Source organism: Macaca mulatta, chromosome 9 (assembly GCF_049350105.2).
Source record: "Macaca mulatta isolate MMU2019108-1 chromosome 9, T2T-MMU8v2.0, whole genome shotgun sequence".
Lineage (NCBI taxonomy): Eukaryota > Metazoa > Chordata > Mammalia > Primates > Cercopithecidae > Macaca > Macaca mulatta.
The window spans coordinates 62,927,126-62,953,320 of NC_133414.1; the positions used below are offsets into that span (position 1 = coordinate 62,927,126).

General features: G+C 39.7%; 1 protein-coding gene and 1 long non-coding RNA gene across 10 annotated transcripts in view; one reads left to right on the top strand and one right to left on the bottom strand.

Moving 5' to 3' along the window:
• BMPR1A (bone morphogenetic protein receptor type 1A) overlaps positions 1-26,195 on the bottom strand; it is a 166,588-nt gene continuing 140,393 nt past the window's right edge. For 8 of the 9 annotated variants that reach the window (XM_015147072.3, XM_077944990.1, XM_077944988.1 and 5 more), the window contains 8 exons: positions 25,624-25,720; positions 25,392-25,491; positions 13,059-13,203; positions 7,824-8,016; positions 5,670-5,967; positions 3,480-3,655; positions 1,680-1,810; positions 1-1,592 (listed from right to left, as the gene is read on the bottom strand). In XM_015147072.3, coding sequence (XP_015002558.1) covers positions 1,467-1,592; positions 1,680-1,810; positions 3,480-3,655; positions 5,670-5,967; positions 7,824-8,016; positions 13,059-13,203; positions 25,392-25,491; positions 25,624-25,720 — 1,266 coding nt within the window. In that variant the 3' untranslated portion in view covers positions 1-1,466. 9 annotated transcript variants of the gene reach the window in all.
• LOC144331120 (uncharacterized) lies at positions 15,591-17,469 on the top strand. Its single transcript, XR_013398055.1, has 2 exons — positions 15,591-15,713; positions 16,747-17,469. It is a non-coding gene; the product is annotated as an uncharacterized LOC144331120 (long non-coding RNA).

The window sequence follows — 26,195 nt, forward strand, 5'->3', positions numbered from 1 at the left end:
TATAAAATATGTACCATTTTATTGAAGAACAGTTATACAGTGTAGCTACAGATACTGACTAGATACTAAATATTTCTGCCTGATTTTTCATTGTCTTCACAAGTTAGGGAACAGAAATCAAAAAACCAAAAATCTCAAATGATGTAGATGTCCAAAACATATTTAACAGTTGATAAATTTATAACAGCTCTGACATATAAATTTCTAATTAAAGAATCCTTTCATTTGAAAAAATTGAGATGATATTACCCTAATGAAGTTTTTGCCTGAAGTTAACAAAGTCCTGGATTTGATATATTACTTTGAATGCATTAATTCTGAAAATTCATATTTAGTTCTACTTTATAACATTTCTTCCCTTAAGGATAGGATGTGAGGTACACATGAGCTGGTTTCTACAGTATGAATGTATGTACATATATAAAGTATGGTTGTAAAGGAGTGGATGATTTGCAAATAAAGCACATTATACACAAAATATAAATAACTTCCCTTTTAAAAGTTACTGAGAATAAAGAATACAGAACACGGTTATAGGCACTTACATTGCTATCAAATGCAGGAATTCACTTCAATAAGAAGTGCTTTCTTTGTAAGCATGGTTCATGGCATTAGAAGCTCCAACTTTGGAGAGGATGCTTTCCATGACAAAAATAATAACCACAAAAAAATGGTGGTAGAAGGAAAACAGTCCAAATTTACAGATGCTTTAAACTTCTTTTGGCCTTGGTATCAGCTTTCATGTTAAAAAATAAAGCTGGTGGGGAAGCTATCTCACTTGCAAGGTAAATGGCTTATATGAGATTGGCGAATCTTGGTCAGATATTGCATTTTTAAAGCACAAAACCACCGGCCACCAATATCTTCCTGTGCATGCATATAAATTACTTTCTTCTAATTCAAATGGCAGCAGAGGAATCCTGGCGTGCATGTGCATGGACACACACACACATTATTAAGGAAGGCAGGACAAACTATCATAAACTAAGCAGTATCCCAAACACATCATCATTTATAGGCTGTTTTACAAAGGTAGAATACAAACAAACTGAATGTCTCAGGTAGAAGGCAAAGTCTATTTCTCCATCTCTGCTGCACTCATTTATCTTCTTAAGGCTTTCACAGAAAGCACCGTTTTATGAACAGGCAATTCAGTACCCAGAGCTTGACTGGAGACACTAACCAGGATTGAAGTCTTGATGCAGTTCATAAAAACCCATTTAAAAAAAGGCATCAAAAACCACATTTAAAATAAAGCTGTCCATATATAAAGAATTAAGTGTTTAGAAGTTCCCAGCTTGTATTCTAATAAGAGTACTGAAACGTTTAATATTAGCAGCCTGTGAACACGTAGTGAAGAAAGAGTCTGAGAACCAAGTTAACATCCTTATTCCACTCTAATTCCACCCATGCCATGGGTAAAAACAGTCTTGCAGTCTAGAGTTTCTCCTCCGATGGTTACACCGTCAGATTTTTACATCTTGGGATTCAACCATCTTGGCAAGCGTCTTCTTAATTCTCAACGCTGTGAGTCTGGAGGCTGGATTGTGGGCCCAGCATTCTGACATTAGCTTCAAAACTGCTCGTAGACACTGAAAAGTAAAGAGATGTTTAGTGAGCAGAGAATATCTTTCGTGGCATTTACCAATCACTTCTTCAGGGGACTGAGTTCCACTCACTTCATCACTGTTCCACCGATTAGACACAATTGGCCGCAAACGTTTGACACACACAACCTCACGCATATCTTCGTATGACGGATCACTCGGTACCATGTTGTAATATGGCAATTGGTACTCTTCCACGATCCCTGTAAGGGAGAAAACATGAGCACAAAAACAGTTGCTGGACAAAATATACCAATCTATTAAGCATCTTTTGCTAAACTATGGAACTAAAACGGATTCTTACACAAGAAAAAATACAGACGTGATGATTCACTCTTAATAGCAGATGTATGTTTTTCTCTTATTTATGTCCAACTACGTCCTCTACCTCCACCAGGGATGTCATCACAACTGTGACAGAGTCCATCAACAAAGGGCATACCAATCTTCCTTACAAAAAATAAGCAAGGCGAAACCAGCCATTTACCCTCAAGTATAATTATTTACTCACACGGTTGTTCCTACTAATGAATAATTTATTATTTTTTCAGTTTGCTCTGCAGTAGAAAGACTTATGAGGTGCAGATAAGGGTTCACACAGCAGGCCTGAGACCTTCCCTTAGGAATGGCGGCTTGCAAGGTTTGGCCTTGGCCAGTGCCTGGATACATGAATGGTAAACAGTTCCCTACATGGATATCAAACCTCCCGGAAACGGTGAGGGTGACTCACCACTCCTGGGCTGCTTGTGCAAACAATGTGGTGCATACTGCACATCTGCTTTCCTGCTGGAATTCTGCTACATGCCAGGCAGAGGATGCCTATGTGACCAGCCTCCAGTAAAATCTCTGGGCGCCAAGTCTCTAAGGAGCTTCCCCGCACGAGAACACTTTGTATGTGTTGTCACAACTCGTAGGAGGAATGAAGCACACCCTGACTCCACTGGGACAGGACTCTGGGAAGCCTCGCCTGATTTGCTAAAACTTGGCTGATTTTGATTTGTATCCTTTCACTGGGATAAATGTTAGCCATTGGGACAACCACATGCCGAGTCCTGTGGTCCTTCAAGTGAAATCGCACAACCTGGGGGCAGTCTTGGGGACTCTGACATATGTGACATCTAAATTACGTAACTGCCAGCAATTGCACTCCTAGGTGTATACCCAAAAGAAAGGAAATCAGCTAACCAAAGAGATATCTGCACCCGCATGTTTGCTGCAGCACCGTTCACAATAGCCAAGATGTGGAAGCAACCTAAGTGACCATCAACAGATGAACAGATCAAGAAAATGTGGCACCTATACACAACGGAGTATTATTCAGCCAGAAAAAAGAATGAGAGTCTGTCTTCTGAAATAACATGGAGGAACTGGAGGTCATTAAGTAAAATAAGCCAGGCACAGAAAGACAAACTTCACATGTTCTCACTTACTTGTGAGATCTAAAAATCAAAACAACTGAACTCATGGAGACAGAGAACAGAAGGATGGTTACCAGAGGTTGGGAAGGGTAGCAGGGGGCCAGGGGGATGTTTAATGAGTAGAAACAAAATAGAAAAATGAATAAGACCTGGTATTTGATAGCACAACGGGGGGACTACAGTTAATAATAATTTAATTGTACACTTAAAAATAACTCAAGGACTATAATTGGTTGGTGAAACAAAGGATAAATGTCTGAAGGGACAGATATCCAATTCTCCAAGATGTGATTATTACACACAGCATGTCTGTACCAAAATAGCTCCTTATCCAATAATATATACACCTACTATATGCCCACAAAAATTAAAAAATAAAAAGTTATATAACTGGAGCCTTTATTTTTAAAATGATGGGTAAATAAACATAATCAGAAACTACTCAAACTCCTACCTCCTGTGATACAACGACGAGCCATCTCCCAAATGATCAGGCCGAAGCTGTAGATGTCAGCCATGATGTAGGGCTGGAAGTGGTTTTTATTCAGGCTTTCGTCCAGCACTTCTGGAGCCATGTAGCGTTTGGTGCCCACCCTGGTATTCAAGGGCACGTCAACTTCATTTGTGTCACTGAAACAAAAGAAAGCCAATGTCCAAGTTGAGGGCTAAGAATAAAATAGTTTATCTTGCATTTTTGTCCTATTTTATAAAAGCTTCTTTTTCTCCTTGGGGCCAGATGTATTGTGGAATTTAGCATTTTTCAGATTTTTCTTTAAATATATGCTACATACTACATGACATCCTCGGTAGAGTTGGGGCAGCACTCTTAATCAAACTCAGTACTCAGTACTGTGTCTGCAGCAAAACACTAAGTCCGACAGTCCTACTCAACTGGATAAGGGCAATACATACCTCACATCCATTCACGTCAGGTTTTGTCACTAAATAAGTTTGGTGTCTAAGAAAGAGGACAACACTGAATATAAGATAAAGTAAGGCCAGGCACGGTTGCTCATGCCTGTAATCTCAGCACTTTGGGAGGCCAAGGAGGGCTGATCACCTGAGGTCAGGTGTTTGAGATCAGCCTGGCCGACATGGTGAAACACCGCCTCTACTAAAAATACAAAAGTTAACCAGGAGTGGTGTGCACTTGACTATAATTCCAGCTACTTGGGAGGCTGAAGCATGAAAATTACTTGAACCTGGGAGGTGGAGACTGCAGTGAGCCGAGACCATGCCACTGCACTCCAGCCTAGGCAACAGAGTGAGACTCTGTCTTTAAAAAAAAAAAAAAAAGATAGTAGATAATTATGTCTGAGAAGTGGTGAATATGAAAATAGAAGAGGAATCGTTTGCTTTTACCACTCTCATATGATACACTAAGGCTTTGTGACATAGGATTACATTTTCTTCTTTATGGGTCCAATCAACATAGTTCTGTTGTTAGCAATGTTTACATGATCATACTGACAATTAGTAATAATTACTCTAAAGTAGTGATCAATATATGCACTGTATTTTCTTATAGCATCTGATAAATATCTGAGCCAACAAATACTACACTGACTCACAACACTGCAACAGATTTAAATGTCCCTTACAGTTGTTTTAAAGACTGGAACTTTTATGTTACAGCCTAAAATGAATTCTGAAATGTAACACAGCCACTCCATTCTAGAATTACGAGATTAAAATGGTTTCAAAGGTTTTCTAAAAATTTGTAATTTCTAACACTTGCATTTGTTTTAAAATACTGACACTATCAAGTGGTGATAGAAAAATGACATCCTTATCTCTACTGCTTATGGGTGTGTAAACTAAGGCACACTCCTAAAAGAAATAATATGCAACATACCATAGTTTAATATGTATAAACTCACTACCTCAGCAAGCCCTTCTCTAGGAATCCATCATGAAGAAATGCTTGTACAAGTGCACAAGGATCCAATATATAACATATGGATAAAATACAACAATGTTCATTAAAACCTTTTTAATAATCAACTGAAGACACCTTTAATGTTCATCAGTTGGGTCTTAAGAATAAACTACAGTACCTCCAGATAAAGAAAACTCTGCATCTATAAAAAAGAATGAGGTAGATTTACATCAGCTGAAATGGAAGGATGGCTAAGACTATAACAAAGGAAATCCGGCTGGGCGTGGTGGCTCACACCTGTTATCCCAGCACTTTGGGAGGCTCACTTGAGCTTAGGAGTTTGAGATCAGCCTAGGCAACACAGTGAGACCCCATCTCTACAAAAATAAAAACATTAGCTGGGTGTGGCAGTGCACGCCTGTAGTCCTAGCTACTCAGGAAGCTGAGGTGGGAGGATTGCTTGAGCCCATGAGGTCGACGCTGCAGTAAGCTATGATCACACTACTATATTCCAGCCTGGGCAACTGAGTGAGACACTGTCTCAAAAGAAAAAAAAAAAAAACCCCAAAAATATATCAAGAATTATGTATAGGAGGAGTAGCACACAATTTTTGTAAAAAGAACAAAATCCCCCCAACTATATATTTATGTAACTAAAAACGAGCATGTGTACAGTTTTAGAATTCCATTATCTTGAAGACAAATAGGGAAATATCTTTTGGAGATTAAAAAAATTTCAAAACAGTGGGGCAAAGAACCACTAACCTGTTGAATTTAACAGCAAGGCCCAGGTCAGCAATACAGCAACTCCCATTTTTCTTGATGAGGATATTTTTGCTCTTTAGGTCTCGATGAGCAATTGCGGGCTTTCCTTGGGTGCCATAAATTTCTGTGTGCAGGTGGCACAGACCACAGGCAGCCGAATAAGCCAATTTGAGCAGGGCTCTGGTGTCCAGTGTAGCACATTTCAGGAAGTCATAGAGAGATCCATTTTCATGGTAATCAGTAATCAAATAGAGCTGAGTCCAGGAACCTGTACCTTTAATGTCTGCTGCTATGAAACCTGTCCAGTTGATGAGTTTAAAAGGTTAGTCATTATCAGAGATGGCTAGGGAGAAGTAATGCTCATTCTGGATATTGAGAAAAACTTAGGTATCATGTGCAGATAGTGAAACTTTAATTTGCCTGACACCAAATCATGAATGTGTTACTAAAAATTTTATTTCTACATTTACACATATAACTGTACTTCTACAATAAATTTATTATAACCTTAATAATCATGAAAGTGATAATATGATTAAGAAAAAGATCACATATGCCAGGTGCGGTGGCTCACACCTGTAATCCTAGCACTTTGGGAGGCCGAGGCAGGCAGATCACTTGAGGTCAGGAGCTCAAGACCAGCCTGGCCAACAAGGCGAAAACCCGTCTCTACTAAAAATACAAAAATTAGCCGGGCATGGTGGCACGTGCCTGTAGTCCCAGCTACTCTGGACGTTGAGGCAGGAGAATCACTTGAACCTGGAGGCAGAGGTTGCAGTGACTTGAGATGGCACCACTGCACTCCAGCCTGGGCGACAGAACGAGACTCTGTCTCAAAAAAACAAACAAACAAACAAAAAAAAAAAAAGAAAAGAAAAAGATCACATATTATACAAATAACCTGGAGAATATTATCAACCTACATGATTCTCTAGTGGAAAAGGCTCTCAATTTCAAAGCAAAAAGTGGACACTTTAATAAAATTAAGAATGTCCAACTAAGAGTTAGCTCCTAATTAAGCCAACTCCCATTTGCCCATCAGTGACTCATCACAGCTGCCTTTTCAGTCTGGTTCGTTGACTGCCAGGTCCACAGTCCTGCTCTTTTCCTTTCTCTCCTACCATCTTCCCTCCAGAAAAAGGTCAGTGAGTGCTATGTACTAAGCTGAATAGTGGTCCCCCACAAAATTCATGTCTAAAATCCATGTCACCTATAAATGTGACCTTATTTGGAAAGAGGGTCTTTGCAGATGTAATCAAGTTAAGATAACTCATACAGGATTAGGGTGGGCCCGAATTCAATGGCTGGTGATGTTATAAGGTGGAAATGTGGACCCAGACACCCAGGGAGAAGGCCACTTGATGACAGAAACGGAGACCAGAGTGTTGTCTATAATAAGCCAAGGAACACCAAAAATTCCTGGCAACCACCGGTAGCCAGAAGAGGCAAGGAAGGCTCCTCCCCTAGAGTCTTCAGAGACACAACAGCTCTGCCAACACCTTGGTTTTAAACTTCTAGCCCCGAAAACTGTGAGTGAATACATTTTGGAGGTTGAAGCCACCCAGTTTGTGGTAATTGATACAGCAGCCCTAGGAAACTAATACAATTGCCTGCTTGGCAATGTGCTATGCACTCTACAAATTAAAGGGAGGAAAACAGGAGGTGAAGGGAAAAGAAAACTCAGGATAGCCAGATCGCCTTATGCACCTGACTGACCAGCTCATACCTAAATTACTTTGCTATTATTGTGTAAATGTGGAGATGGGGGGAAACACACATTAAACACAGAACATACAATGAAACTGCATGTTGGGCTGTTGGGCTTATGAAAGGGAAAAGGCATATGTTACCCTAAATCACTGCTTAAATTATCTATGAAAGACTGGGTTTTCATTACTATGGGAGTAAGTCCAATAAACTAGTATTATTTTCCATTTGAAGCTCACTGCTGTTTCTTCAGCTGGTTAGTAAAGAAACAGCTTGGTTGGCATTCCAGACTATGTTATATTTAAACCACGTATTCTACTGGGTTTCCTTTAGACAAGTGTATATAGTTGAACTCACACATGTTTTCAAAGCATATATAGAGGCTTCCACCTGCACCCCCCACTAGCCTTGTCAAACATGAAATTGACTGAATCAGTGTGTACCCACCAAGTATGTTTTCATGGCGCATTAGCACAGTTTGGTAGATTTCTGTTTCTCGAAACCAGCTGGCTTCTTCAGTGGTAAAGAATACTTTCACCGCCACTTTTTCGCCACGCCATTTACCCATCCATACTTCTCCATATCGGCCTTTACCAACTTGCCGGACCATCTGAATCTGTTTGGCAATAGTTCGCTGAACCTTTATAGAAAAAAGTAAAAGGTTTGAGCTCTTGATGAAAGAAACCCATTAAGACTGGCAAAGAGATAGTCCATCTCATCAAAAAGCATGGTATACCCAACCAGCTCGAGTTAAAAACTTATAATGTACTTTTTTTTTTTTTTGGATGGAATCTCGCTCTATCACCCAGGCTGGAGTGCAGTGGCCCGATCTCGGCTCACTGCAACCTTCACCTTCTAGTTTCAAGTGATTCTCCTGCCTCAGCCTCCCAAGTAGCTGGAATGACAGGCACCCACCACCACATCCAGCTAATTTTTTTGTATTTTTAGTAAAGATGGGGTTTAGCCATGTTAACCAGGCTGGTCTTGAACTCCTGACCTCAGGTGATCCACCCACCTCGGCCTCCCAAAATGCTGGGATTACAGGTGTGAGCCACCATGCTCAGCCATAATGTACTTTAAAGTATGAAACAATTTACAATGTATTCTGAAATTATAAACAGATTATTCAGTGTGGCTAATGGCAAAAATGGTCATAATAATTCCCCTCCCAGTGCACACAGCCATGGGTACTCCTGGCCCGCAGACTCAGGGCTTAGGCCATATGACCTGCTTTGGATAAAAGAACAACAGCGAACGTGATGCAAGCAAAGACCTGACAAATGTTTGTGGACTGGGGCTTGCCCTTTCCTGCTGCTTTGGTAACCCTGTGAACAACAAATAATGGCAGCATGAACGGTTGGCCATGCATGTGAACTATACTACCTAGCTCTAGCTGAGCAAGTCCAACAAATGAACTGCCCCGCAGACTCACAGAATGAGAAATAATGTTTGTGCTTCACGGCACTAAGTTTTGGGATGGTTTATTATGCAGCAAAGTCCAAATGACAGTTAAAGATCTTAAAAATCCCATCTATAAGACCCTGCAAGATCTGGCTTGGCCCCATTATTCGCTGTGACCACCCAGCCACAAACCTCCTGTTTGATTTATGTCAACTTTTAGAATTCACTCAAGCTTATTCCTGTCTCTGGGTCTTTTTGAATGTCCAGTTCCCTTTACTTAGAGTGCTATTTTCTCACTTAAACACCTTCATAGCACACAAAACCTCTCAGTTGCTGCACTTCACACAATCATAACTTTATTCTTATTTACGTATATATTTGCTTGAAATCCATCCCCTGCTCACAGAATACAGGTATCTATTTGGGACAATATCAGAAGTACTTTCATATTTGTTAAATAAAAGATGTATATGGATTGTTATCTTTCATTTTCAGAAGCGTTAGTGATCATTCTACATTAAAAAGAACATTGTGTTCCAAGTTGGAAATGCTTCTAAAATGAACTAGATTTAGTGCAAAGTTAAAGTGACTTTATGTATCATTTATTATAGAATCCTTTTGTAAATTTTGTTGTTTTTTTTGAGACAGAGTCTCACTCTGTTGCCCAGGCTGGAGTGCAGCAGCCAATCTCAGCTCACTGCAACCTCTGCCTCCCCAGTTCAAGCGATTTCCTGCCTCAGCCTCCCGAGTAGCTGGGATTACAGGCATCTGCCACCACGTCCAGCTAATTTTTGTATTTTTAGTAGAGATGGGGTTTCACCATGTTAGCCAGACTGGTTTCGAACTCCTGACCTCAAGTGATCTGCCTGCCTCAGCCTGTAAGTTTTTAAGTCAAGATTTTATAATTTACATAAAATGTACCCTTTTTGAGAAAAGTGCAACAAGCCTTTGACAAATCTATATCATGTAATCACCAATACCACAATTAAAATACAGAACATTTGGCCGGGCGCGGTGGCTCAAGCCTGTAATCCCAGCACTTTGGGAAGCCAAGACGGGCGGATCACGAGGTCAGGAGATCGAGACCATCCTGGCTAACACGGTGAAACCCCGTTTCTACTAAAAAATACAAAAAAACTAGCCGGGCGAGGTGGCGGGCGCCTGTAGTCCCAGCTACTCGGGAGGCTGAGGCAGGAGAATGGCGTGAACCCGGGAGGCAAAGCTTGCAGTGAGCTGAGATCCGGCCACTGCACTCCAGCCTGGGTGACAGAGCGAGACTCCGTCTCAAAAAAAAAAAAAAAAAAAAAATTCAGAACATTTTAATCACGTAAAAAAATTTTCACTTTTTGGCTGGGCGTGGTGGCTCATGCCTGTAATCCCAGCACTTTGGGAGGCCGAGGCGGGTGGATCACCTGAAGTCAGGAGTTCAAGACCAGCCTGGCCAACATGGTGAAACCCCGCCTCTACTAAAAAAAAAAAATACAAAAATTAGCTGGGTGTGGTGGCGCATGCCTTAATCCCAACTACTTGGGAGGCTGAGGCAGGAGTGTAGCCTTTTGTGTCTGACTTCCTTCATGTAGCATAAAATACTTCTGAAATTCACCCACTGTTACTGCTACAGGTGTTAGAAGTTGTTCCTTTTTACTGATGAGTAGTATTCCACTGTATGAATGTACCAGCATTTGTTTATTCATTTACCAATTAATGAGCTTTGGGGTTGTTTCCAGTTTATGTCTATTATAAATAAAACTGCTATCAACATTCACATTCAGGCCTCTGGTGTGGACAAATTTTCATACCTCTTGGGTAAATAATTAGCAGAAGGATTGCTTCATTGTACAGAAAGTATACCCTTAACTTTCCAGACAATTGTCAAACTGTTTTTCAAAATAGCTATACCATTTTGCATTCCAATCAGCAATGTATGAGATTTCTAGTTGATCTACATCTTTGTCACCACTTAATATTGTCAGTCTTAGCTATACTAGTGGATGTGTAGTAGTATCTTACTGCGTTTAATTTGTATATCCCTGTTGATGCTGAACATCTTTTCATGTGCTTGTGTGCCATTCTTTTATCTTCTTTGGGGAAGTGTCTGTTCAAATCTTCTGGCCATTTTTTTAAAAAATTAGGTTGTCTTATTGAGTTGCAAAAGTTCTTATATATTTTGCACAAACACCCTGTATCAGATCTGTTTTGCCAATCTGTGACTTGTCTTCTCATTTTCTTAACATTGTCTTCTAAATAGCAGAAGGTTTAAATTTTGATAAAGCCTGATTTATCATTAAAAAAATGATTTGTGCTTTTTATGTACTGAGAAGTCTGCCCAAGGTCACAATAATTCCTTTGGACATCTTCTTTTAGAGGTTTTATACTTCAATTTTTACATTTAGGACTATGCTACATTTCAAGTTAATTTTGTATACAGAGTGAGGAGGTAAGGGCTGAGATTAACTTTTTGGTAAATGGATTCCCGATTTTTCCTGCACCATCTGTTAAATGGATTGCCTTTTTCCAACTGAATTACTTGGGCACCTTTTTTTTTTTTTTAAATCAATTAACCATATTAAGTGCATGTTCCTTTCTAAACTCCATAATCTGTTCCATTCATCGATACATCTATCCTTACACCAGTACCAAATTGTGATCATTATCGAGCTTTACAGTAAATCCAGAAATCAGGTAGTGATTCCTCTTTGTTCTTCTACTTCAAAATTGTTTTGGCTCTTCTAGTCCTTTGCATTTCCATATAAGTGTTAGAATATACATCAATTTCTATAAAAATTTGCTCTGATTTTCATTTGGATTCAAATGAAATTACACACCAATTTGAGGAAAACTGAAATCTTAATACTGAGTCCTCAGATTTATAAACATCTCCACTTATTTAGGGCTTTATTAATTTCTTTCAGCAATGTTTTATAATTTTCAGTGTGCAGGTCTTGCATAAATTGTTAGGCTTATTCTAAATATTTCATGGTTTTTGATGCTATTTTAAATACTGTTTTTATAATTTCTTAATTGTTTGTTGCTAGTGCATATAAATTCAATGATATTTGTACAATGACTCTGTATTCTGCAACCTGATAAAGTCATATACTGGCTGCAGTAGTTGTATCATTCTTGGGATTTTCCACATAAACAATCATGTTGTCTGCATATGAAGGCAGTTTTACTTTTACCTTTCCAATTCAATTAGAGTTATTTAATAAGATGAATTTTAAAATTAGAGATCAGAGTGGGTGCGGTGGTTCACGCCTGTAATCCCAGCACTTTAGGAGCCAAGGTGGGAGGATCACTTGAGGCCAGGAGTTCGAGACCAGCCTGGTCAACATGGCAAAACCCCATCCCTCCAAAAAAACAAAAAACAAAAAAATAGCCAGGCGTGGTGGTGCATCTGGTAATTCCAGCTACTTTGGAGGTTGAGACAGGAATTGCTTGAACTTGGGAAGCAGGGGTTGCAGTGAGCCGAGACTAGGCCACTGCATTCCAGCCTGGGTGACAGAGCAAGACTGTCTCAATACAATTAAAATAAAATAAAGTAAAATGAAATAAATAAACTAAGAAGAGATCAGTTTCTTTCATCGAATACAATTAAAAACTAAAACCTATCTGGATATTTAGCGTTCATAACACAGGTCCTCTCAAATAAGAGTTCCTTCGACCCATAAATTTGAGTATTTCCATATATAAATGAACCTGCTGGGATTATCTTTTTTTCTCTCATACCAAGAATCAGTCCAAATTTGTTGGAATTTATTTGTAATCCCCTTTAAAATTATTTTTTATTGAACTATGTTTTGGTGGTAGTATATTGAGAGAAGCATCCTCTCTAAGAATATCTGTTGAAACTTCTTTTTTATTTCAGAATCTGAAATAGTTACAGTTCCCTCAATCAATCCGTTTAACCTTACAGATGCAAGGAATCTTATACCTGATTCCTCTTTAAGTCGGCTGGTAAAATGCTTAGAGCAAAACTTGTGAGCTAACTCTTGCCTTTCATATAGGACTCCGTGATCTAACTTCCGCCGCCCTTCTCTGTAGGACTCGGTTCCTAACCTTGTTTACAGCTCTATCTTACTTGCCTATTCTATTTTTCTTGGTTCATATTTCTTATTTTTAGCTAATTTCACCTTGCAATAACGCACACCTCTTTCTAAATAAGGAGAAAAAAATGTGTCCATTATTGTTCCCTGATCTGCAATAATTATACTGTCCACCATCATGAGGACACATTCTAAATCAACACACCATTCATGTTTATAGGAACTTTTAACTTACCAATAAAGGTAGTCCAGACCCACTACCAGAACTTTGTGACTGGTCAATAAGGTCTTTTAGTGATTCTCCAACTGGAATAAATGCTTCATCCTGTTCCAAATCACGGTTGTAACGACGTCTGCTTGAGATGCTCTTGCAATAATGTCTTTTAAAAAAGCAGAAAACAATCTACATTAAAAATGAAAAACTATAAAACCCTAAGGTTAAGAAAACCTTGAGATTCTCTATACCGTTATCCTTCCCTCAGACAAAATCCTACCCAAATTAGCCTTATCGTTGGATAATATATCCTGTTAAATACATCTAGAAATGGAGTTCAGAGTTCCATGTATCATGTTAAAATGGAAAGATGTCTATGGTATATCGGCATGTAAAAAGAAACTATCAAAATCAGATGTGAAGTGTCATCCTAGCTATAAAAAAAATACGACTTCAAATAATCACAATATACATTTCCTTACATTCCAACCCAAACCTTGAAGTCATATTTTCAGACTTTTGCCAACTTGATAGATATGAAACAATGCCTTCTTTTAATATGCTTTCCTCTGGTTACTAGCGAAATTGAATTTTTTTCCACAGCTCAGTTTTTTTTTTTTCCTGTGAACTGCCTATTCACATTTTTAACAAATACATATTTTTTGAGATAGGATCTAGCTCTGTTGTCCAGGCTGGAATGCAGTGGTATGATCTCAGCTCACTGCAACTTCTGCCTCCCAGGCTCAAGTGATCCTCCCAACTCAGCCTCCTGAGTAGCTGGGACTACAAGCACGTGCAACCACGCCCAGCTAATTTTTTTTTTTTTTTTTTTTTGTATTTTTAGTAGAGATGGGGTTTTGCTATGTTGCCCAGGATGGTCTTGAACTCCTGAGCTCAAGTGATCTGCCATGTTGGCCTCCCAAAGTGCTGGGATTACAGGTGTGAGACACTGTGCCTGACCAACCTATTTGTGTTTATTGCACATTATTCAATTGAAGTGTTCCCTGAACTCTTCTCCTTATTGATTTGTAGGCGTTCATTATATAATCTGTACACCAAATGTTGACAATTGTGTTTCAAGCATCTTCTCAGTCCGTGATTATCACAGCATTCTCTTTATGGCATTTTTATGTTGGTTTTTAAATTTCAGTGTAGACAAATTAGTTAATCTTTACTCTTTTTGACATATGCTTTTGTTTCTTAAGACAACCACTCAACCCTAACGTCAAGAAATACATTCTCAAGGTTTAAATTTTTTTCTTTTTCTTTTTTTTTTTTTTTGAGACAGGGTCTCACACTCTTGTTGCCCAGGCTGGAGTGTAGTGGCGCGATCTCGGCTCACTGCAGCTTCAACTTTCTGGGCTCAAGTGATCCTCCCACGTCATCCTCCCAAGTGGCTGGTACTACCGGTGTGTTCCACTATGCCTGGCTAATTTTTGTATTTTTCGTACAGATGAGGTTTCACCACATTGTCCAGGCTGGTCTCAAACTCCTGGGATAGGGAGTTGATTTGAGCATAGGAGTTTGAGATGAGACCAGCGTGGGCTCAAAGGAGTCTTCCTGCTTTGGCCTCCCTAAGTGCTGAGATTACAGGTGCAACCCACTGTGCCTGGCCTGGTTTTAACATATTGATTCCCTCATTTAGTCGTATGGTCCACCCAGAATTTATAATATAAAATGGAAACTAAGAAACAAATTATTTTCCATATAAATAGCCCAATGTACTTAATGATTTTTATAATTTTATTTTTAAAACTTTATATGGGTAATTGACTCAAATGGTTTAAAATTCAAAAGGCACAAAAGGGTATATGGGAAAAAAAAATCTTCCTCCCAGTTCTATCCCTAAGCTGTCAAGTTCACGTCTAAGGAATTGCCTATTCATACTTTTAACAAATACATATTTTTTAAGATAGGATCTAGCTCTATTGTCAGGCTGGAATGCAGTGGTATGATCTCAGCTCACTGCAATCTCTGCCTTCCAGGCTCAAGTGATCCTCCCACCTCAGCCTCCTGAGTAGCTGGGACTACAAGCACGTGCCACCATGCCCAGCTAATTTTTTTTTTTTTGTATTTTTAGTAGAGATGGGGTTTTGCTATGTTGCCCAGGACGGTCTTGAACTCCTGAGCTCAGGTAATTCTCTAAGGAAATATTCCCTATTTCTTTAGAAACAAAACTACTTCTGGTTTCTCTGGTTATCTTCTGGAGAGACACCGATGCCGTTCTGCATCTTGCTTCTTACCTGGGGTATCATTCCACAGAAGTACACAAGTGTCACCTTTTTCTTTAATGGCTAGATAGTGTTCCACTGTATGGCTGCTAACCATTCACCTACTGGTAATATTTATTTTTCTTTTTCTTTCTTTCTTTATTTTGAGACGGAGTCTTACTCAGTCCCCCAGGCTGGAGTATAATGGTACAATCTCGGCTCACTGCAACCTTTGCCTCCTGGGTTTAAGCAATCCTCCCTGCCTCAGCCTCCCGAGTAGCTGGGATTACAGGCACCTGCCACCACATCCGGCTAATTTTTGTATTTTTTTTTTTTTTATTAGAGATGGAGTTTCACCATGTTGGCCAGGCTGGTCTTGAACTCCTAACCTCAAATGATCCACCTGATTCAGCCTCCCAAAGTGCTGGGATTACAGGCGTGCACCACTGCGCCTGGCCACCTACTGGTAATATTTAGATGGTTTCTAGTCTTATTGCATGCAAGTGTGAAATACAATTTTCTACCATATCTGTAGTAGGAATTACTGAATTTGGAACTTTGATGGAGTGCCCTACTGACCTCCTGAACGGCTGCACCAGTTGGAATCCCTCCACCAACATATAAGAATGCCTATTTTCCCTACACCTTTATCCCTACCCTTGTGTTATAAACTTTTAGAACTCAGTTTTAAACTTTATCAAATTTTATATTTATAGAACTTAATATTTAATTTTATCAAGCATCTTTATTCGCCTACCTTTGAATGTCATACAGTTCTCCATGGCTTGGCAATGAAAAAGCCATCCCTTGTCTCCTCTCCTTCTCCTATCCAGTTTCCACTTCTTAGAATAAAGAATTGTGACTTTTTGAAGGTTATTTAACATTTACCTCATTCTTTTTTCTTTCTTTTCTCTTTTTTTTTTTTTTTGAGACAGGGTCTCACTCTGTCACCCAGGCTAAAGTGCAATGGTGCGATCTCAGCTCACTGCAACCCCCGCCTTCCTGGTTTGATCAATTCTTGGGAACCCCAAGTAGCTGGGACTACAGACACATACCACCACACCAGGCTAATTTTTGTATTTTTAGTAGAGTTGAGGTTCTACTAGGTTGGTCAAGCTGGTCTTGAACTTCTGGCCTCAAGTGATCCACCCACCTCACCCTCCCAAACTGCTGGGATTACAGGCGTAAGCCACCACACGTGGCCCTCATTATTTCTAAATCGCATCCTTACACTGACATTTTAAGTTTTTCAGTATTAGGCTTTAACTATTGACTTACACTAGGGAATATGAAAATTTAACTGATCATTTAACACCCTGCGGCTTCCCAAAACAGAAAATACTTCCATCCTCACCTCCTCCTTACAGTTATATTATTTGCTTAGCTCAACATTCAGTGCTTGTATTATTATGGCTACATAAACTCTATCTACACGCGGCCCTCACTGTATAACATGACTATTGTTTTCTTTCTTGCACACCCTCTTCCCCCCGCCCCAGAGCACAGGCAAAGATCCATTACTTCCGAGCCTCTTGGGGATGTAGAGGAAACGTTCCCTGTGCCCTGACCAGGTTAAGATCCTCTGATGCTGAGGAATAGGAGAAGATGACACCTTCCTCTCTCCTTGTGGGCACAGGATCCTACAGGAGGACCACAGGGAGGTCAGCTACCTCTGTGGGAGGAGGTGCAAGAGCCCTGAGGAAGCTGCACCCTTCAGGTCTAGCAACACAGAACCTACCTAAGGACAACAGGCACGCCCCCCTCACTTTCCACCTGTCCTCTAATGTGAATAACACGCAACAGCAGATGACTTCTGCAGGAGGAACAAGAACATGGACAGTGACTCCCACAGAGGTGCAACGATGCAGTAAGAGCTGAAAGCTATGGGGGAAGTAGGAACTCAGAGAAAAACACTTCCTTCTGCACCCAAACCCCGACTCGAAGCAAACGAACAGCAGCCCATCGCTGAAGGAATTTGAAACTTTGGGTCTAGCACAGACCCAAACACTAAACAAAACCTTAACCCAAATTGACTCCTACTAGACTGAACACCTCCTGCTTATCAACAGTCTAAGAGGAGGTGTGCCCATTTTCAGGAGTATGTCTCTATCTCAATGTCTGTTCTTCTTTGTAAAACTGATGTATAACAGCTGTACATATTTTGGAGGGTACATGTGATATCTTACGCATGTATACAATGTAAAATGAACAAATCAGAGTAACTGGGATAGCCATCATCTCAAATATTTATCTTTTGTTTTTCTTTGGGTGGGGAAGAGGAGGCAGGGCTCCTGCTGCTTGGGCTGGAGTGCAGTGGCGTGATCTCGGCTCACTGCAACCTCCGCCTCCTGGGCTCAAGCAATCCTCCCACCTCAGCCTCCCCAGCAGCTGGGACCACAGATGTGTACAACCATGCCCGGCTAATTTTTGTATTTTTTTGTAGAGATGTGGTTTCGCCATGTTGTCCAGGCTATATCTTTGTGTTGGGAATATTACAATTCTTCTCTTAAAGACTAGCTACTTTGAAATACACAATAAATTACTAACTATAATTTTCCTACTGTACTATCAAATACTAGAACTTATTTCTTATATTAGTAATTGTAGTTTTGTGCCTCTTAATCAACCTCTCTTCATCCATCCAACTTCATCCAACCTCCCTCCCTCCATCTTTCCTAGCCTCTGGTATGTTATTCCACTTACTACCTCTATGAGATCAACCTTTTGAGCTCCCACGTATGATTGAGAACATGTAGTATTTGTCTATGACTGGCTTATTTCACTTAACATAATGAACTCCAGTTCCATTCATGTTACTGAAAATAACAGGATTTCATTCTTTTTCTGGTTGAGTAATATTCCACTGTAGAGATCACATTTTCTTTATCCATTCACCTGCTAAAAGACATGGGTTGATTCCACATCTTGGCCATTATGAATAGTGCTTAAACATAGGGGTGTGAACAGGCCTTCAATATACTGATTTCTTTTTGGATATATACCAAATAGTGTATTGCGAGATCATAGGGCAGTTCTAATTTTAGTTTTTTGAGGGACCTCCGCACTGTTCTCCATAGTAGCTGTGCCAATTTACATTTCCACCAGCAGTGTGCTGTGGTTCCCCTTTCTTCACAGCCTCTCCAGCATTTGTTTTCTTTTTGATAACAGCCATTTTAATTGGGGTGAGGTTGATATCTCATTGTGACAATCTCTGCTATTCTTAACATGATGTACAACATCCAAATAAACTTATGAGACCCACTAAAAAGCAAGGAAAAATCACTCACTGCCAAGGGGGCAGGCAATCAAGAGGACCGGTGGCAGACAGCACTTGTGCTGGAGCTGCCAGGAGGGCCTTTCACAGAACTGTGATTAAAAGGGGAAGGCACCTGGTGAAGGTGGTAACAGGAATACACAGATGGAGAGTCTCAGCAGAGAAATGAAGTCAGACAGGAATGTGAAAAAGGGAAAACATGCTATCAAAGATGAAGAATTAGTTTGATGAGCTCAACAGTACCCAGCTCAGATGGACACACGTGAAGAAAAAAAAAATCTATGCATTTGAAAATAGGTAAATAGAAGTTACCTGAACTAAAATACAAAGAAAAAACGAGTGAGAAAAACTGAAGAATTAAAGAGCTATGGCACAACACCAAATAATCTCAAATATGTATAATTGGAGTCTCAAAAACAGAAGAGACAGATAAAAGCACAAAGTGTTTTTTAAAAAATAGTAGATAATTTTGCAATAATAATGAAAGATAGCAAACCATAGATTCACTAAGCTCAGTGAAACCCAAAGCAGAAAAAATACCAAAAAAGAAACACACATATACTTCTAAAGGTATTATAGCTGAGTTGTTTAAAATGAAAGATAAAGGGAAAACATTAAAGGACGCCATGAAAAAAATTACATACAGTACACATCAAAGACAAAATGTATGTCAGAAGGTATGCAAGTGGAAGATAATGAGTGACAGCTTTAAGGGAAATGAACTCGAGCCCACCCAGATTTCTACAGCCAGTGAAAATACCTTGGGTAAATGAAGGCAAAAGACTGCAGACAAAAGCTGAGAGGACTTAGAGCCAGCAGACCTGCACTACAAGAGGTGAAAGAAATTCTTCAGGCAGAAGGAATATAGTATCAGATGAAAACTTCTAAACATGTATTTAGAATTAAATACATGGAGAGTGCTGAAAGTAATAAAAATACATGTACATATAGGGCATTTTTTTCTTTTTTTTAATCACTTCGAAAGCTGATTGGCAGCTCCTTTTTTAGGTAGTTAGAAAATGTTTATGTTCTTTCTTATGAAAACATTACTTGGCAATTTTTCTTTTTCCTGTAATCACTGCAATTTAAAAAGTCATTCAATTCTTAATATTTAACTCCTGTAGGACCAGGAGTCCCCTAAAGACAATGAGGATAAAGGGTCCATTATAAAGCCAGAAGCAGGCTTTTCATCTGACAAATGCATCTGTGATACTATTTCCCAAGTAGAAATTCTGGGCCAAGGGTGGCTGGCAAACATCAACAAGAGTGAGTAAGTATCCACTGTGTGCCAAGCATGAGGGACACACAAGATTAACCATGGGCACCCTTCAAGATTCAAGAGGAAAGTGGCAATTTAAACAGCCAGCCAGTTGATCATCAATATTAATGGTTAAGTAATCTCTGCTACCACTGAGATTCTTGTTGAATGGAAATGCAGACTTTTGGCAAATAAGCATGAACAAGTAAATGAATACTTGCCAATGTAAAGAAAAATGCAAGATAAAATTAGTAAGTGTTATGGGGGCAGATCACAGGATCTAAGCAGTTTGAAGGATTAAAGGAGCTACAAAAGAGGATGCCAGAGGAAACAACCAGGAACTGGCGTATGGTACGGAATGATGCCTCGTCCACAGTAAAGGGAGGCCATGGTTCCAGAGAAGGTTTTAGAGAAGGTATCAGTTTTGAGGGTCATGGGTCATGAATGTAAATGTGAATGGAGAATAAATTGCAGACGTATCTAAATTGGAGGAAAACAATCACATCAAAAAAAGGGAAACAAAATATCAATGAGGCAAACAAAACAGACAAACCTTAATATGCTGACGGACAGACCTCTCTTTAATCTTATCCTTTTACGGTTTGCTATGAAGAACAACTTGTGACTTGTTCAAGTTCAACTAAATATGAATGAATATTCCAAATTACAGACTGTGTATATCTGATCAATAATGAATCTTCACATAGACTCAACTAGCACATGAAGTTCAAAAGCTAAATAAACAGGGCAGTCACAAAGTTCTATGTAGTATTTAGTTTAGAACTATAAAAAAGCCTACACGACCAGTTCCTGATGTCTGAGCGTATGTTCTGTGAAGTGTTATAGGTCACCCACTTGAGTGTCCACAGCCTGAGTCTCAGATGAGTGGTATTTTTTGTTCATCTTAAAAGATATTGTTAGTTTGTGTCAGGGTCACTTGGATCCACTTCCAGCTCTTCATTCTCTTATGTGGATTCTTATCTCCACCTGGCCTGTCTTCCCTTCACATTTCTTGTTGGGTAGGTCTAAGGGGGCGGAGTTCTTTCAGGTTTTCTGTATGACTGGAAGTCTTCCCATTACCTTCATTTTTGAAGGATATTTTCTCTGGCTATAGAATTCAAGGTCTGTGATGTTTTTCTTTGGGCACTTTAAAGATGCTGGTTGACTATCTTCTTGAGCGCACTGTTTCCAACAAAAGGTCTGCTGTCATCCTCAACTTTGTGCCTCTGTAGATAATCTGCCTTTTTTCCTTCTTGCTTCATTTAGTATTTTCTCTTTATTATCGGTTTTGAGCAATACGATTATCATGTGCCTTAATGTAGTTTTCTTCATGTTTCTTCTACTCAGGGTTTGCTGAGCTTTCAGATATACGGGTTCATGGTTTTCATTAAATTTGAAAAAGCTGAGTGCGGTGGCTCACGCCTGTAATCCCAACACTTCGGGAAGCCGAGGCAGGTGGATCACTTGAGGCCAGGAGTTCAAGACCAGCCTGGCCAACATGGTGAAAGCCCATCTCTACTAAAAATACAAAAATTAGCCAGGCTTGGTGGTACACGCCCGTAATCCCAGCTACTCAGGAGGCTGAGGCACGAGAATCGCTTGAACCCAGGAGGTGGAGTATGCAGTGAGCTGAGATTACACCACTGCACTCCAGCCTGGGTGACACAGCAAGACCCTGTCTCAAAAATAATAATAATAGATAAATTTGAAAACATTTGATCATGATTTCTGTATGTTTTTCGTCCCTCCTCTCTTCTGGGAACTCCAATTATATCGATATTAGGCTATCTGAAGTTGTCCCGCAGCTCACTGATTGTCTATTCATTCCTATGTCTTCACGTTCACTCATCTTTTCTTCTACAGTGTCTGTCACCAATTTCATCTAGTATATTTCATCTGAGATATTATAGATTTCATTTCCTAAAGTTTCATTTTGTAATGATCTTTTACAAAATCTTCCATGTCTTGATTTAACTTTTGTACATATAAAATACAGTTCTAACAACTATTTTAATGTCATTGCTAATTCTAAGGTCTGTATCACTTCTGAGTCAGTGGTTTTGATGGCTTCATTTCTTTCCTCATTATGGGCCATATTTATATGTATTCATTTATTCACAGTATTCATTTATTGAATGGCAGATATTGTGAATTTTACCTTGTTGGATGCCAGATATTTTTATATTCCTATAAATACTGTTGAGTTTTGTTCTAGGATACAGTGACTTAGAAATGGTGTGATCCATTTGGGACTTGCTTTTAGGGTGAGACCAGAGCCATGTTAAGTCTAGGGCTAATTTTTCCCCACCACAGGCAAAATCCTCCTGAGTCCTTCAACCAAAGCCTATGAATTATGGGGTTTTCAATTCTCACAGCTGGTGTGAACAGAGCCTACTCCCAGCCTTGTGTGAGCACCAAACACTGTTTCCTCAATCATTTCAGGTGTTCTTTCCCCAGGCTTGGTAGCTTCCTCACAACTCCTCGAACTGAGACAGCCTGCTGGCTACACCTGGGCTCCCCTTGTGATGCCCAACCCGAAACTCTGTTCAGGGAGAAGGTGGGCAATCACAAGGCTCAACTCACTTGGTTCCTGTTTCTCATAGATCAGTATCCTTCACAGCCTGATACCCTGATTGGCAGCTGTTAGTATACAGGTAGGGTTTACTGATTATAAGCTTCACTGTAATATAATCTGCCTGGACCATTTCACTGGGCCCTAACAGTAGTATTTTTAGGTTTCATCTCTTGGGCTGAACAGATTTCCCTAAGAAGAAACATCCTATCTATTGCTTAGAGAGCACACACCTGGCTGATAGGCTTCTTTACTCTGTGGCTGAAGGCACTGCAGGCAGTCTGAAGACACACTACAATGAAAAGTGTAGGTAGCTCTGCGGTAACGCAGCATGGAAAAAAAAAAAAAAAGAAAAGTACAGGTAGCTCATATTACAAAGGGCTGATTTCTGAAATATAAAGACCTTCTATAAATCAAAGAGAAAAAAAAATCAATGCAATTCAAGAGAAAAACAGGCCTCCCAAAATGAACACATGATTTAAATAAAAATATAGATGGCTCTTTTCTTAAAAGAAAATTAAAAGCATACTCAACAATATTTTACTATATACATTATAGGCCAGGGGCGGTGGCTCAGACTGTAATCCCAGCAATTTGGCAGGGTGAGGCGGGTGGATCACTTGAGGTCAGGAGTTCAAGACCAGCCTGGTCAACGTGGTGAAACCCCCGCCTTTACCAAAAATACAAAAATTAGCCAGGTGTGGTAGTGCATACCTATAATCCCAGTTACTTGCCAGGCTGAGGCATGAGTATCGCTTGAACCTGGGAGGCAGAGATTGCAGTGAGCCGAGATTACTGCAATCCAGCCTTGGAGACAGAGTGAGACTCTGTCTCTAAATAAATAAATAAATAAAGGCCGGGCGCGGTGGCTCAAGCCTGTAATCCCAGCACTTTGGGAGGCCGAGACGGGTGGATCACGAGGTCAGGAGATCGAGACCATCCTGGCTAACACGGTGAAACCCCGTCTCTACTAAAAAATACAAAAAAACTAGCCGGGCGAGGTTGCGGGCGCCTGTAGTCCCAGCTACTCGGGAGGCTGAGGCAGGAGAATGGTGTAAACCCGGGAGGCGGAGCTTGCAGTGAGCTGAGATCCGGCCACTACACTCCAGCCTGGGCGACAGAGCGAGACTCCGTCTCAAAAAAAAAAACAAAAAACAAACAAACAAACAAAAATAAATAAATAAATAAATAAATAATTTATATATTACGGTGCCCTTGTGTAATAAAGAAACCAATGTATAAAAAAAGTATTTTAATATGAAAAATATAAATTCAAATCACCTTGATATATTATCACCTGTCTTACTGGCAAAGATTCAGTTATTTGACAAAAGCTGATTTCTGAAACATAAACGGCTTTTATAAATCAAAGAGAAAAAAATCTATGCAATTCAATGGAAAAACAGGCCCCCAAAATTAACACATGATTTAAATAAAAATATAGATGGCTCTTTTCTTAAAAGAAAAATAAAATAAAATAAAAACATACTCTGACAAAGCTTAAAATAACTGATTGAGCATACTTGCTTGCTTTTACTAGTCCACTAAAACAGTAATGAAGAGTTTTAAACTTCTTTGTCTAACAGCCAAGGAGAAAAGGAGATAAAATAACAGTAAACACTATTGGAATTCATGAAGCAGATGAATGAGTAGTGACTTTGCAGACCCAAAAAGTCTGATTCTTAGGCTAGAAATTGAGAAAACCAAGAAGCAACCAGTTTACACTATGGAGCTCCCCCAAGAACTTCGGAACCGGCCATTGTGGTTATCCCTGGAAGTAAAGTTGACCAAGATGACTGCTTGAAAGTCAATTTTCAGAAAGTCAGACACTGGATTATCCAATACTGTGTTAACAAATCACTCCCAAACTGAGTGGCTTAAAACAGCAATTGTTATCTCACTGTTTCTGTGGATCATGAATTCAGAAGTGACTTGATTGGGTAGCTCAGGGTCAGACATCAGCTGAGACTGCACTCATCTGAAAGCTTGACAGGAGCTTGCAGTCACTTCGAAGGCGGCTCACTCCCAAGGCTTACAGGTTGCAGGCTGGGTATTGGCAGGAGGCCTCAGTTCCTCCCTGTGTAGGCCTCTCTCAGAGCTGAGTGTCCACACAGAATGATGCCTGGCTTCCCCCAGAGTGAGTGATCCCAGAGACCATGGTGAAAGCTGCAAAGCTGTTTATAATGTAGACTTGGAAATCACTTTTGCCATATCCTATTTGTCACACAGATCAGCCCTGATGTGGTGCGGGAGGGGATTGGCCCCAAGGTGAGGAACCCCAGGCAGTGAGAATCACTGGGGGCCATTTGGGATGATGGCTACCTCAGATGTGGAGCTCTCCTCTCCACCCCATCTCCTACTCTGAATAATCATGTGACTTTCCCATCACCTTCCTAACAGAAGATTCCAAGTCTATTATCTGGAAAGACCCAAAACATAGTTTCTCAACTGTGGTACCCCATTGTTGAGGGTGAGGGATTATAATAAAAACAAGGAGGTACGCAAACGTCTTTTCCTCAGTAATCTGAAGTGTTTCCTTTATCATATGCTAAACTGCTTTATGTACTTGGGTTTATTTATGAGTTTACTAACTTGTTTCATTAATCTATCTAGGTCGGTATGATGTTTTATTATTAAAGTTTATATCCATTAGGGACTATCTCTTATCACTCTTCTTTTTTGGCAACTGTATTCTGAAATCGTGGCTACATGCAAACAATTCTGAAGCTCCAAATTTCTAAAGAATTATAACACAGTGGGTTTCTTGGGAGAGACTGAAAATATTCAGATACCAGAAAGCTCACTATTCCATTAATAAGAAAATCATAAGTATTCATGAACATATAAGAAGTATGAAATTGTGCCCAATTAATTAATTGGTAGTAAGGTCCTTTTCCCTTAAGAGAACTATAGTCTAGTTACATAAAGGAGATATACAACCAGAGAACACAAGTTAATGGTTTCTGCAATGGCTTTACAAACAGCGGTTGACATCTAATATTTGACAAAATATTTTGCTTCAAAATAAATATCTTCTTACTTGTAACAAAAGCAGCTGGAGAAGATGATCATAGCAATTATGCAGACAGCCATAGAAATGAGCAAAACCAGCCATCGAATGCTGCCATCAAAAAATGGACCTGACAATAAAAGTAAACAATGAAATAAACAATGAAATGAAAAAATAATCTGAAGTGTTCAATTCTAGGTAGCTTGGTAAAACCAGAGAAGATATTTGAGAAGCATGCTCCGACTTTTCTCGGCTAACCTACCTATGACAACAGGGGGCAGTGTGGGTTGCAAATACTGGTTACATAAATTGGTCCGACAACATTCTATTGTCCGGCGTAGCTGGGCTTTTGGAGAATCCTAAAAGAAGAGTAATGATTAAAATTAGAAATTGTTTGGTATTTTAAACTGATGATACGTCATTTTAGTATTCATAAAATACAATTTCTAATTCAGTGAGTGAAAGGGGCCTGCAAATTTTATATATAAAAATGGATTACTGAAAGACTAAAATTTGTGCTGAAATAGTGAAGACTGCAAAATGGCTTTTCTTAAGAACATATCTATGTGGATGGTGTGTTAGACACTAGATTAGAATACCAAACCCGAACTTAGGTAATTAAAATTATAAACTGGTCTGGTACATATAATCTCACTGTGGTACTGAGATGTGGATGAGATTTAAGATCAGACTAAAAAGTGGGGGGTGTCTTAGTCCAAAGAAAAGGCTGGTTAGCAAGGCAGCTGAGCGTGCAGAGGCCACTGCAGACCCTGCCTACCCCAGCCATGTCGAAAGTCATGAGACTGATGCGGAGGCAAGTTGAGCATCTGTGGT